At 36.8% G+C, this 13305-nt stretch overlaps 1 protein-coding gene across 1 annotated transcript in view; it reads left to right on the top strand.

Moving 5' to 3' along the window:
* HOMER1 (homer scaffold protein 1) overlaps positions 1-13078 on the top strand; it is a 155159-nt gene extending 142081 nt beyond the window's left edge. Inside the window, exon 9 of the mRNA XM_037801413.1 lies at positions 9658-13078. Coding sequence (XP_037657341.1) covers positions 9658-9846 — 189 coding nt within the window. The 3' untranslated portion in view covers positions 9847-13078. The remainder of the gene's footprint in view (positions 1-9657) is intronic.
* The last annotated feature ends 227 nt before the right edge of the window (positions 13079-13305 follow it).

Genomic DNA, 13305 nt, shown 5'->3' with positions numbered 1-13305 from the left:
TTTACATACCCACCAACAGTGAATAAGTGTTCCTATTTCTCCATATCCTCTCCAACACTTGAAGTTTTCTGGTTTTTAAGTAGTGGTCATTCTACCAGGTGTGAAATATCTCGTAGTTTTGATATGCGTTTCCCTAATAGCTAGTCATGTTTAGCATCTTTTCATGTGCTGTTTGGCCATTTGTATATCCTCTCTGGAAAAACATCTTTTCATGTCTTTTGCCTATTTTTTAATTAGATTGTTTGTCTTTTTATTGTTGAGTTGTTGGATCTCTTTCTATATCCTGGATATTAAACCCTTATTGGATATGTGGTTTCCAAATATTTTCTCCCATTGAAAAGGCTGCCTTTTCACCCTCTTGACAAAGTACTTTGAAGTACAAAAATACTGTTTTGACGAGGTCCCATTTATTTAACTATTTTTACTTCCATTACTTATGCTTTGAGTATAAGGTCTAAGAAACAACCCCCTACCACAGGATCTTGAAGATGCTTCCTTACACTTTCTTGTAGAAGCTTTATGGTCCTGGCTTTTATATTTAAGTCTTTGATTCATTTGAGTTAATTTTTGTGTAAGATGTGAGATAGGGGTCCGAGATAGGGGTCCTCTTTCATTCCTTTGGATATGGATATTCAGTTCTCCCAGCACCGTTTGTTGAGGGGATTTCTCTTGCCCGTTGGGAGTACTTGGCAGCCTTGTCAAAAATCAGTTGCCCATAGATATGGTCAGTATTTCTGAACCCTCAATTCAATTCCATTGATCAATATTTCCATCTTTATGCCAATACCATGCTGTTTTTACTACTGTAGCTTTGTAATATTCATTAAAGTCAGGAAGTAAAAGTCCTCCAACTTCATTTTTTCTTTTTCAAGATATTTTTGGCTATTTAGGGTAAATTTGGTAATTGGCTTTTACGATACTGCAAACTGGCTGTTGGAATTTTGATTGATATTGCATTGAATCTGTAAATCAATTTGGGTAGAATTGTTATCTTAATGATATTTAATCTTCCAGTCCATGAACATGACTGTCTTTCCATTTATTTAGGTCTTCTTTGATTTCTTTTAGCGATGCTTTGTAGTTTTCTGAATACAGATCCTTTTCATCCTTGGTTAAGTTTATTCCTAGATATTTGATTCTTTTAGTTGCTATTGTAAATAGAATTTTTTTCCTGATTTTCTCCTCACACTGCTCATTACTGGTGCATAGAAACACTACTTATTCTTGCATGTTATTCTTATATCCTGACATTTTGCTGAACTCATTTATTATGTCTAGTAGCTTTGTTGTAGATTTTTCAGGACTTTCTAGGTATAGGATCATATCATCTGTAAATAGTGAATGTTTTACTTCTTCCTTTCTGATTTGGGTACCTTTTTTTTTCTTTCTTTTCCAACAACAATTTTTTTTTTATTGAAATTGTTCACATACCATACAGTCATCCAAAGATCCAGCGTGTACAATCAATTGCCCACAGTACCGTCATACAGCCGTGCACCCATCTCCACAATTTTTTTTTCAATTTTTAGAACATTTTCATTACTCCATAAAAGAAATAAAGACAAAAAAAAAGGAAACTCAAATCCTCCCATACCTCTAACCCCCCCCCATTATTGATTCATAGTATTGGTATAGTACATTTGTTACTATTGATGAAAGAATGTTAAAATACTAACTGTAGTATATAGATTGCAATATGTATATATTTTTTCCTATATGCTCCTCTATTATTAACTTCTAGTTATAGTGTCATACATTTGTTCTAGTTCATGAAAGAAATTTCTAATATTTGTACAGTTATTCACCGACATTGTCCACCACAAGATTCACTGTTTTATACGTTCCCATCTTTTAACCTCCAACTTTCCTTCTGGTGATATACGTGACTCTGAGCTTATCCTTTCCACCACATTGACACACCATTCAGCACTGTTAGTTATTCTTTCAACGTGCTACCATTACCTCTGTCCATTTCCAAATGTTTAAGTTCACCCTAGTTAAACATTCTGCCCATAATAAGCAACCGCTCCCCATTCTTGAGCCTCATTCTGTATCCTGGTAACCTGTATTTCATGTCTGTGAGTTTACATATTATAATTAGTTCATATAAGTAAGACCCTGCAATATTTGTTCTTATGTGTCTGTCTTATTTCGCTCAATATAGTACCCTCAAGATTTCTTCATCAACACATTTTTTAAGACGGTTTTGTTCACACACCATACATTCCACCCTAGGTAAACAATCGATGGTTCCTTGTACAGTCATGTATTTATGTATTCACCACCATCACAAATATCTGTATAAGGACATCTCAATTTCTCCCACAAAGAGGGAGGAAGAGTCAAAGAAGGTAGAGAGACAAAAGAAAAAGAAGAAAGAAAAGAAGAAAAAAAACACCTTGACAGCTAGGAAGCAACAAAAGGAAAGATAGCATTAAACTAAAGTAGAATTAAGAGACAACATCACCAATGCCAAGAGTCCCATAGCCCTCCCTTATGTCCCCCTTTTATATGTATTTAGTTTTGGTATATTGCCTTTTTTACATTAAAGGAAGTATAATACAATGTTTCTGTTAATTATAGTCTCTAGTTTTCATTGTATTTTTCCCCCAATCCCACCCTATTTTTAACACCTTGCAATATTGACATTCCTTTGTTCTCCCTCGTATAAAAACATATTTGTACCTTTTATCACAATTGTTGAGCACTCTAGGTTTCACTGCGTTATACAGTCCCAGTCTTTTATCTTTCCTCTTTCCTTCTGGTGTCCCACATGCTCCTAACCTTCCTCTTGCAACTATATTCATAATTATCTTAGTTCAGTGTACTTACAGTGCTGTGCTACCATCACCCAAAATTGTGTTCCAAACCTCTCAGTCCTCTGCCTCTTGTTAATCTCCAGCTTCACTTCATTATGATCATAGAAAATGTTTTATATAATTTCAGTCTTTTTAAATTTATTAAGCCCTGCTTTGAGACCCAACATGAGGTCTATCCTGGAGAACGTTCCATGAGCACATGAGAAAAATGCATATCCTGCTATTTTGAGGTGCATTGTTCTGTTTATGTCTGTTAGTTCTAGTTCATTTATCAGATTATTCAAGTTCTCTGTTTCCTTATTGATATTCTGTCTAGATGTTCTATCTTTTGATGTGAGTGATGTATTAAAGTCTCCAACTATTATTGTAGATACATCTTTCTCCCTTCAGTCTTGCTAGTGTTTGCCTCATGTATTTTGGGGCACCTTGGTTAGGTGTATATGTATTTATGATTGCTATTTCTTCTTGGTGGATTTCCCCTTTTTTAATATATGATGTCCTTCCTTGTTTCTTATAACAGCTTTGCATTTAACATCTATTTTGTCTGTTATTAGTATAGCTACTCCAGCCTTTTTTTGGATACTGTCTACATGGAATATCCTTTTCCAACCTTTCATTTTCAACCTGTTTGTATCCTTGAGTCTGAGGTGAATCTCTTGTAGATAGCATATAGATGGTTTTTAATTCTTTCTGCTAGTCTGTTTCTTTTGATTGGGGAGCTTAATCCACTAACAGTCAATGTTATTATTGTAATGGCAGCACTTCAACCATTTTATCCTTTGGCTTTTATATGTCATATCTTATTTTTGTTTCTCTTTATACCCTTTTAGTTACCTTTTCTGGTGCTCTTCATTTCTCCATCCTCTTCTCTGCCTCTCTCTCCTGTCCTTTCCTTTCAGCCTGCAGGACTCCCTTTAGTATTTCTTATAAAGCACATCCCTTGTTAATGAAGTCTCTCAGCTTCTGCTTATCTGTGAATATTTTATACTCGCCCTCATTTCTGAAGGATGTTTTGCCAGATAGAAAATTCTGGGCAGTTTTTCTCTTTCAGTATCATGAATATATCATACTACTGCCTTCTCTCCTCCATGGTTTCTGATGAGAAATCAGTTCATAATCTTATTGGGTATCCCTTGTATGCAATGAATTGCTTTCCTCTTGCTCCTTTTCAGGATTCTCTCTTTATCTTTGACATTCGACATTCTGATTAGTATGTGTCTTGCAGTAGGTCTGTTTGGATTATTTTGTTTGGAGTACATTGTGCTTCTTAGATGTGGATATTAGTGCCTTTCATAAAAGTTGGGAGTTCTCAGCTGTTATTTCCTCATATATTCCTTCTGTCCCCTTTCCCTTGTCTTCTTCTAGGACATCTATGGCACATGTGTTTGTGCAGTTCATGTTGTCAATCAGTTCCCTGAGACCCTGCTCAGTTTCTCCCATTTTTTATCTCTTCTTTTGTGTATTTGAATCTGGATGCTCTGTCTTCTAGATTGCTGATCCTTCCTTCTGTTTCTTCAGATATGCTGTTGTGTGCCTCCAGTGTATTTTTAATCTATTGTGCCTTTCATTCCCGTAATATCTGTTATTTTTCTTTGTAAGCTTTCAAATTCTTATTTATGCTCAACCAGTGTATTCTTAATATCCTTTATCTTTTTAGCCATTTCCTTGAATTGATTTAAGAGATTTAGTTGAACATCTTTGATCAGTTGTTCCAGATCTTGTATCTCCTCTGACTTTTTTATTTGCTCCTTTGACTGAGCCATATCTTCTTGTTTCTTGGTATGACTTATTTTTTCCTGATGTCTGGGCATGGGATTTTCTTGGTGAGTTTACTCTGAAGGTCTGATTCTCTGTCTTGTCAAAGTTTTTGTTTTTTGGGTTTGTGTTAATGCTGTTCTTTGACACATGGTTCATCATTATTACCCAGCCAGGGCTGGGGCAGGGACCATGAAGGGGACATACTCCAGTTCTACAGGGCCCTGGGGAGAAGGCCAGGTAAGGACGTCAAAAAGCCTTTAATTCCACTGCCCAAAGCTGCGCTTTCCTGGCCTGCCTAGCATATGGCCCTCTTCACCCAAAGGCCTTTTAGTCTTCCCAGAGGTGTGCTTTCCTTGCCTGCCAGCAGATGGCGGTCTTTGGCAACCTGAGAGCTCTCAAAAGGTAGGTTATTCTTAGCTGTTGGCTCCAGACAATGGCATAGCAGCTCCTGGCTAAACAGGTTGAAACCTTCAGTCCCAGCAGTCCAAATTTGCTGGCTAAAAGCTGGAATAGTGCTAGACCGTGTCCCGTCCTGCTGCTGCCTGCGTGCCAGATTGGACAGCCCGAAGCTTTCTACCCCAAGTGTAGGGAATGGGTGCCAGGAATTGGGGCTGAGTGGGGTTACTCATGATCTCTCACTGCAGCTTCTCCATCTGTTTGATCTGCACTTTCCTGGATGTTGCATAGCACTCCCACTCATCTCCAGAGCTCCAGAACTGTTGCTCTGGACAGATTCTTTTTTTTTTTTTTTTTTTTTTTTTTATATAATTTTTATTGAGATTGTTCATATACCATACAATTATCCAAAGATCCGAAGTGTACAGTCAGTCGCCCCTGGTATCCTCAAAGACCTGTGCATCCGTCACCATGCTTAATTTTTGTTCAACTTTTAGAACCTTTTCATTACTCCAGACAAGAAATAAAGCCAAAGACGAAAAAAAGAAAAAAAAAAAAAAAAGGAAAGGAAGCTCGAATCCTCCTATATCCCTAACCTCAATTGTTGACTTGTAGTGTTGGTATAGTACATTTGTTACTGTTTATGAAAGAACGATGAAATACTACTAACTGTAGTGTATAGTTTGCAATAGTTATATATTTTTTACCTATATGCCCCTTTATTATTAACTTCTAATTGTATTATCATACATTTGTTCTGGTTCATGGAAGAGATTTCTAATATTTATACAGTTAATCATGGACATTGCCCACCATAGGATTCAGTTTTATACATTCCCATCTTTTGACCTCCAACTTTCCTTCTGGTGACATTCTGAGCTTCCCCTTTCCACCTCATTCACACACCATTCGGCGCTGTTAGTTATTCTCACATTTTGCTACCGGCACCTCTGTTCATTTCCAAGCATTTAAGTTCATCCTAGTTGAACATTCTGCTCATACTAAGCAACTGCTCCCCATTCTTTAGCCTCGTCCTATATCTTGGTACCTTATATGTCATGTCTGTGAGTTTACATGTTATAATTAGTTCCTATCAGTGAGACCCTGCAATATTTGTCTGTATGTGTCTGGCTTATTTCACTCAGTATATTGCCCTCAAGGTTTTGTCATCAACCCATTTTTTTTTTTAATATGGTTTTGTTCACATGTCATACATTCCATCCTAAGTAAACAGTCTATGGTTCTCTGTATGGTCACATATTTATGTGTTCACCATCTTCACCACTATCTATATAAGGGCATTTACATTTCTTCCACAAGGCAAGAGGGAGAGTCGAAGAAGGTAGAGAGGCAAAAGAAAAAGAAAAAAGAAAGAGGAAAAAAGATTGACAGCTAGGAAGCAGCAAAAGGAAAAATAATCTTAAAGTAGAGTAAAGTGTCAGACAACACCACCAATGTCAAGTGTCTAACACGCCTCCCCTATCCCCCCCTCTTATCTGTGTTTACCTTGGTATATCACCTTTGTTACATGAAAGGAAGCATAATACAATGATTCTGTTAGTTACAGTCTCTAGTTTACATTGACTGCATCCCTCCCCCAATGCCTCCCCATTTTTAACACCTTTCAAGGTTGACATTTGCTTGTTCTCCCTCGTTAAAGAACATATTTGTACATTTTATCACAGTTGTTGAACACTCTAGATTTCACCGAGTTACACAGTCCCAGTCTTTCTTTCCTCCTTTCTTCTGGTGTCTCATATGCTCCCAACCTTCCTCTCTCAACAGTGTTCATAGTTATCTTTGTTCAGTGTACTTACATTGTTGTGCTACCATCTCCCAAAATTATGTTCCAAACCACGCACTCCTGTCTTCTCCTGTCACTCTGTAGTGCTCCCTTTAGTATTTCCCGTAGGGTGGGTGTCTTGTTCACAAAGTCTCTCATTGTCTGCTTGTCAGAAAATATTTTGAGCTCTCCCTCATATTTGAAGGACAGCTTTGCTGGATATAGGATTCTTGGTTGGTGGTTTTTCTCTTTCAGTATCTTAAATATATCACACCACTTCCTTCTTGCCTCCATGGTTTCTGATGAGAGATCCGCACATAGTCTTATTAAGCTTCCTTTGTATGTAATGGATCGCTTTTCTCTTGCTGCTTTCAGGATTCTCTCTTTGTCTTTGACATTTGATAATCTGATTATTAAGTGTCTTGGCATAGGCCTATTCAGATCTCTTCTGTTTGGAGTATGCTGCGCTTCTTGGATCTGTAATTTTATGTCTTTCATAAGAGGTGGGAAATTTTCATTGATTATTTCCTCTATTATTGCCTGTGCCCCTTTTCCCTTCTCTTCTCCTTCTGGGACACCAATGATTCGTACATTCTTGCACTTTGTTTCATCGTTAAGTTCCTGGAGACATTGCTCATATTTTTCATTCTTTTCTCCATCTGCTCCTTTGCGTGTAGGCTTTCAGATATTTTGTTCTCCAATTCCTCAGTTTTTTCTTCTGCCTCTTGAGATCTGCTGTTATGTGTTTGCATTGTGTCTTTCATCTCTTGTGTTGTATGTTTCATTTCCATAGATTCTGTTAGTTGTTTTTTTGAACTTTCGATTTCTGCCTCATGTATGCCCAGTGTTTTCTTTATAGCCTTTATATCTTTTGCCAAATCTTCTCTAAAATTTTTGAATTGATTTAGCATTAGTTGTTTAAATTCCTGTATCTCATTTGAAGTGTTCGTTTGTTCCTTTGGGCCATAACTTCGTTTTTCTTGGTGTAGGTTGTAGTTTCTGTTGTCTAGGCATCTGCCCTCCTAGGCCACCCCAGTCAGGTTTTCCTAGACGAGAACAGGCTCAGGTCACAGAAGGAGGAAATATATTTCCCTGATGGTTTTTCTTAGAGGATGTATACACCCTGTGCTTTTCTGCCTGGCAGGTGCACCTGTCGGCCTGTCACCGGCTGGTGTAAGAGGGTGTGGCCCGTGGCTCTTCTCCCCCAGGCTTTGGGGTTTGGGGTCTGGTTCCGGTAAGGCAGGCAGTAGAGCTGGGCCCCTCCCTTTCCTCTTGGGAAGCTATGCCCCCTCCAGAGAGGGCATTGCATATCAATAAGTTCTTTGTTTCTCTGACTCTGCCAGTCAAAGTGCTGCAATTTTAAAATGGCTGAGGCTTTCTTTACCTCAAAGCACTGCAGGCTGAAAACAGCTGAGACTTCCTCCACAGAGAGAGAAAGGGACAGAAAGCTCCCAGATTCACCAGTCAGCCAGAGATAGCACCCGATCCTCTGGGCTCCCTGTCCTGAGACAGATATGTACCCCGACTCTCCCAAGGTCGGTTGTCACCCAAAGCCTCTGTCTGCTTGTTGAGGATTCGCTGTCTGTATTGAGCAGTTAACATTAAAACCCCAGTTGGAGCTGGGCTGAGAGAGTGCTGCTCCCTAGCACCGCGGGGCTTCCATGGGGGAGGGGCTCTTGGCTCTCGGCTCTCAGCGCGGGTCCTCAGTTTTTACTTAAAGATTTTATGCTGTGAACTTGGGCATTCCTCCCATTTCAAGTTGGTGGATGATGAGTGGACAGTCACGTTTGTCTCCCCGCAGTTATTCCAGGTTATTTACTAGTTTTTTGGTCGTTTATGATTTGTTCCAGGGGAGACTTAACAGTCTTCCACTCCTCTCTATGCCGCCATTGTAGCTCCTCCTCTGGACAGATTCTTCCTGTTCCTTGGTTGTTTTCTGGGAGAGAAGTGAACCCAGCCTCTCCCTAGTCAGCCATCTTGGATCCTTCTGAATAGCTTTGTAAAGTGTTATAATTGGTTTTCTGCCATCTCAGTTTGATTTTTTAACCAAAGTTAAATCTTTAGCTCATATTACATCATTTTTTTAGACTCACATATTATACTTGCCATGCTTAGGAATGTTTTTAAAAGCAATGACTTTTAAATAATCTTTAGTACGTCAGATTTTATTCTGTGTTAGAAAAAATTAAAAACTGATTTCTCTTTGTTGTCATGAACTTTTACTGCCCTTTTTTCAATTTTTCTTTCCTTAATTTTCAGTATATTGGAATTCTCTAACATGTACAGTTATAGATTTTCACTACAGTTTTGACAGTGGAGCTATATTCTCTACCACATGCATTCATTTAATATTGAGGAAAAACAGAAAAATTAATGTTTTCAGAGGATCCTAAAACTCTATTTTAGAGATTCATTTTCTTCACTAAATCTTTCTCCAAAGTTGTCAATAAAGAGGAAAAATTTATTTCACTCTTTCCTGCCTGCCTTCAACTGAGATTGCTAATGGCTCAGCTTGTGGAAATGCACAGGGAAGGGAGGTAGGCAGGACAGGAATGAGATGTGTAGATGAGTCACAAAATGGGGCTTCAGTCCTGTCTTGCTGTTTGAAGTCCCTCAGGTGTTGCCTAGCACATAGTAAGCAGTCACAAAAATTTTGTTGGGTGGATAGATGGATAAATGAGCAAGTCAGTCAATAAGACCGCACGGCTTTCTCAGATGGCCAAATCTGGAATCTTCATAAACTGTGTAGAGATTCAGTAGCTCATCCTGATTGTCACACTGCATTGTCAACTCCACTATTAGTAACAACAGAAATTTGTTTTTTATTATTTTCTAATGATGAACTGCCTTTTATACATACATACATATATATATATATGTATTATACTTTTGTTTCTAAAGGAAGTAGAAATTCGGAACAAAGACCTGGAAGGACAACTGTCTGACTTAGAGCAACGTCTGGAGAAAAGTCAGAACGAACAAGAAGCTTTTCGCAATAACCTGAAGACACTTTTAGAAATTCTTGATGGAAAAATATTTGAACTAACAGAATTACGAGATAACTTGGCCAAGCTACTAGAATGCAGTTAAAGAAAATGAAATTTCAGTGCCATTCGATTCAAAGATACACTGTCTCTCTTCATAGGACTGTTTGGACTCTGCATCAGGATTGCACAAAAAGAATTTGAATATCACTCCTCCAGGAGGAGGATCTTTTGAAAATTGAAATTGTATATTTCATTGTAAAATTTAGAATTCAGCTTGTAGCTAGTTGGGGAAAAAAAGAGATGAAAAACTTGAACTACAAATTACCTCCTTGTATATTATTGGCCATAGTTAACTAGAACGTTATAAATAGACAATTAATGCAATCTTTTTTTTCTTATATTAGCCAGTGGGAGAATTAACAATATCTGGGTCACAGCCCCTTTTTGTGTTCAACACAGTGAAGGTGATCTGCTTTTTAAATTACTTTATTTATGATATCAAAGAGCTGTGTTTTGTGCAAAAACTTAGTGATAAAAGCCCTGTCTTTTGTTGTAATCTGAATAATTTCTCAGGATATTTTTGTACTGCTGAGAAGCAGTGCCATTACTAGTCAATTCTTGCCAAGAGTGAGAGAGAGCTGCATCTTTAGTGGAAACACACTTATAATAACTGAGTGCATAGAGTGCTTCCCTTTTTTTATACTGGAAGATATTTCACTCTGGTGACCACTCCGGTACACACTGGTGTTCTCTAATCTTGTCCATTGTATAGTTTACTTTTCCATATTGATTCCATGTATTTATGAGAAGATATTGTCTCCCATTTTACTATACATTTTAAAGCCAACTAATGAAGGCAGCTGAGTCCCTCAGAAATTTTTCTTTTTAAATTTCTAGTAAATTTGACACACAGTACTGAAATACAGCAGCCCGTCATTGGTGTCTGCTCTAGCAATGTTAAGTATATTTACAGTATATGCAGTTACATTTATTTATATATTTTGCAAGAAATCTTTTCTGAATGATCAATGCATTTCAATTTAAGAATAATAATGGTTATTGGGGAACTGTTTATTATAGATCATTTTAAGGTGTATAGATATTTTAAAAGGGAGCCATTTACATCAAACAGCCGATCAGAGGACTGTATCTAAATAGTGGTCCTGGCAGATGGCGATGGAGACGTGTACTCTCTGTGGGTCTTCACATCAACCACATCTATATTCAAACCTCACAAGGCAATATTCTGAACTGTTAACTAGTCATTTCAAAACCGGAATTAAATTCAATGGGCTCTTCTCAATGAACAGGTTTTAGTGTTGTTTGATGTAATTTTAAAAGACTTTTAGCAAACATGCATTTCTTTATATATTTCTTTTAAGAAGCTAGTTTAAAAGTAAGCCGAGTGCTGTGTGGTCTGCTTATGGAATAGGAATTGCATCAGAATACATTTATTCTTGCTATACAATGCCTGTGATGTTAAGGAGGGTTCTTTTTAAAAGTGTATGCTTAAGTATCTGACTCCATGGAGTCTACAAATGCCCTGACTTTTTTGTTTGAACCCCCAAATGATTGAATTGTTAACTACAAAATTAAGTTCCTTAATCAATTTGTAACCATTTTTTCACTCAAAAATAGCTATTCAACATTAGACAATTTTGTTTTATATGTATGTATATGTACGAACATACATACATACATAATTTATATTAGAGTGAAAAATAAATGGCTTGTTTCCAAAGTTAGTTTCTAAAGTGAGTTTTCAGGTGTCTCTGAAAAGTTTATATCAGACACTCAGTCATCATGTATTATATGTGCTTATAACATCATGTAAGTTACCTCCATCTATTTTAGGATATTTTTCTCACCTACTTATTATAGGAAGAATAATTTAGGTACATGTTCTCAGAGCTGAGATATTTCTCTGATAAATCAGGTAATAAAATTTATTTGATTGATGGAATTTTGAAGTAGATGTGATTTTATCCATCAGTTTCTGAGTAATAAAAAGCACCAGCTTTTAGTTTAAAAGGGGGAATTAACAGTAGGGATCAGAGAATTTAGTTATGAAGAGTTAAAAATTTATAAAAAATAAAACAGTGTAAGCTTTTGAAATGGTAAGTGAATTATTTTAACGATGTAAGAAAATATTTTTAAATTTTGACGTAGGTGTCATTTAATGGGAAAACAACTCAACAAAATGTCTCCACTTGAATTGTATTGCTAGGTGAGGCATATTGTGTAATTACAACTATACATATACCCATATGTATATACAGAAAATTATTTTTAATATTTTCCTACTGATATGAAATTTAAAATTGGAAATTTTGTGAGATTTTTCCTTGTCCAATAGAAGCTAATTGTTTCCTTTTTTAGTGGTTTAACGAAATATTTCTTGAGGGCTGCACCTTTAAATTCCCAGATTGTCTATAGACATGTACAGTATATGGGATAAGGTGGACACAAGTGCACATATAAATAAAACCTTAAGGCTTTTCAACATTCATTTACAGTAGGAGACTATCTAGAAATTGTCATCTGTAAGTCATAATTAGGTCATGTGCCTACTATAGTTTTCTCCGTTTCTGTATTATAGAAATAAAAGTTTGCATATTAAAATTTGATTTCTTTCCCAGAGACAAATATATAATGTATCTATATTTAGACCAAACTGTGGTAATATATTTATCAGAAAATAATGTTGGGGACTAAAGCCTGAACATGTGGACTTGAAGTGACAGAAGAGGAGAGCAGAGGTTGATCCCATTGTGTATAATTATATGATCACTTTGAATTCTTGTACAAAAAAAAAAACTGAAAAAAAATACAGTTTTTATTTTGAAATACATTTGTTTTCCTCTGGAGAATGTACTTTATCTTTTTTTCCTTCAGTCTTTTACAGATATTTAGGTGTTTAAGTGATGGCAGCATTTACTTAAATCGCACAGGTGCTACTGGATTTTGCATTAGTGTGTTATGTTGTGAAATCCTAACTTTGACATAAAAGGTTTTATACATATTCCCCTGCCTGGAAAACTTGTTTTTGTTCTTTCTCTCTCTCTCCACCCTCCCCTGTTCCCCTCCACTCCCCTCTCTCCCTTCCCAGAGTAAAAAATGTTCAAGGCGTGGTCTTCCTCCTCATCCCTGCAGAACTCCAGCACCATCAAGGATTTGATGTTTTGCTGTCATGGAACTGTTGGGAAGCAGTTAGAGAAAAAAAACACATATATTTTTTTCAGGTGGAACTAAAAGGAACACTCAAAACTGAACCTCTGCCACCTTTGGAAACTCATTACTTTGCCCTGTTAAAATTAAATTTTTTCTTTAACCCATGTGCTACAGTCTTCTATGTTTTCATTTAACTCACACTGAGAGTGTGCAGCCCGACTGCTCTCTACTTGCAGTCCTGATTTTCTGTCAGTCTTGGAGTAGAAGGCAGGTCAGAGGGAAAGTTTGTTTGGTGGCAGTAGTGGTTTATTAAAAAATCCTGTCATTTATTTGTTTTCAAGTGATTTTAACATCCTAAAATTCTGAAATTGACTTCATGAAATAGTCCTTG

Source organism: Choloepus didactylus, chromosome 13 (assembly GCF_015220235.1).
Source record: "Choloepus didactylus isolate mChoDid1 chromosome 13, mChoDid1.pri, whole genome shotgun sequence".
NCBI lineage: Eukaryota > Metazoa > Chordata > Mammalia > Pilosa > Megalonychidae > Choloepus > Choloepus didactylus.
Note: the sequence above shows the minus strand (reverse complement) of the source record. Positions and strands in the feature narration are given on the sequence as shown.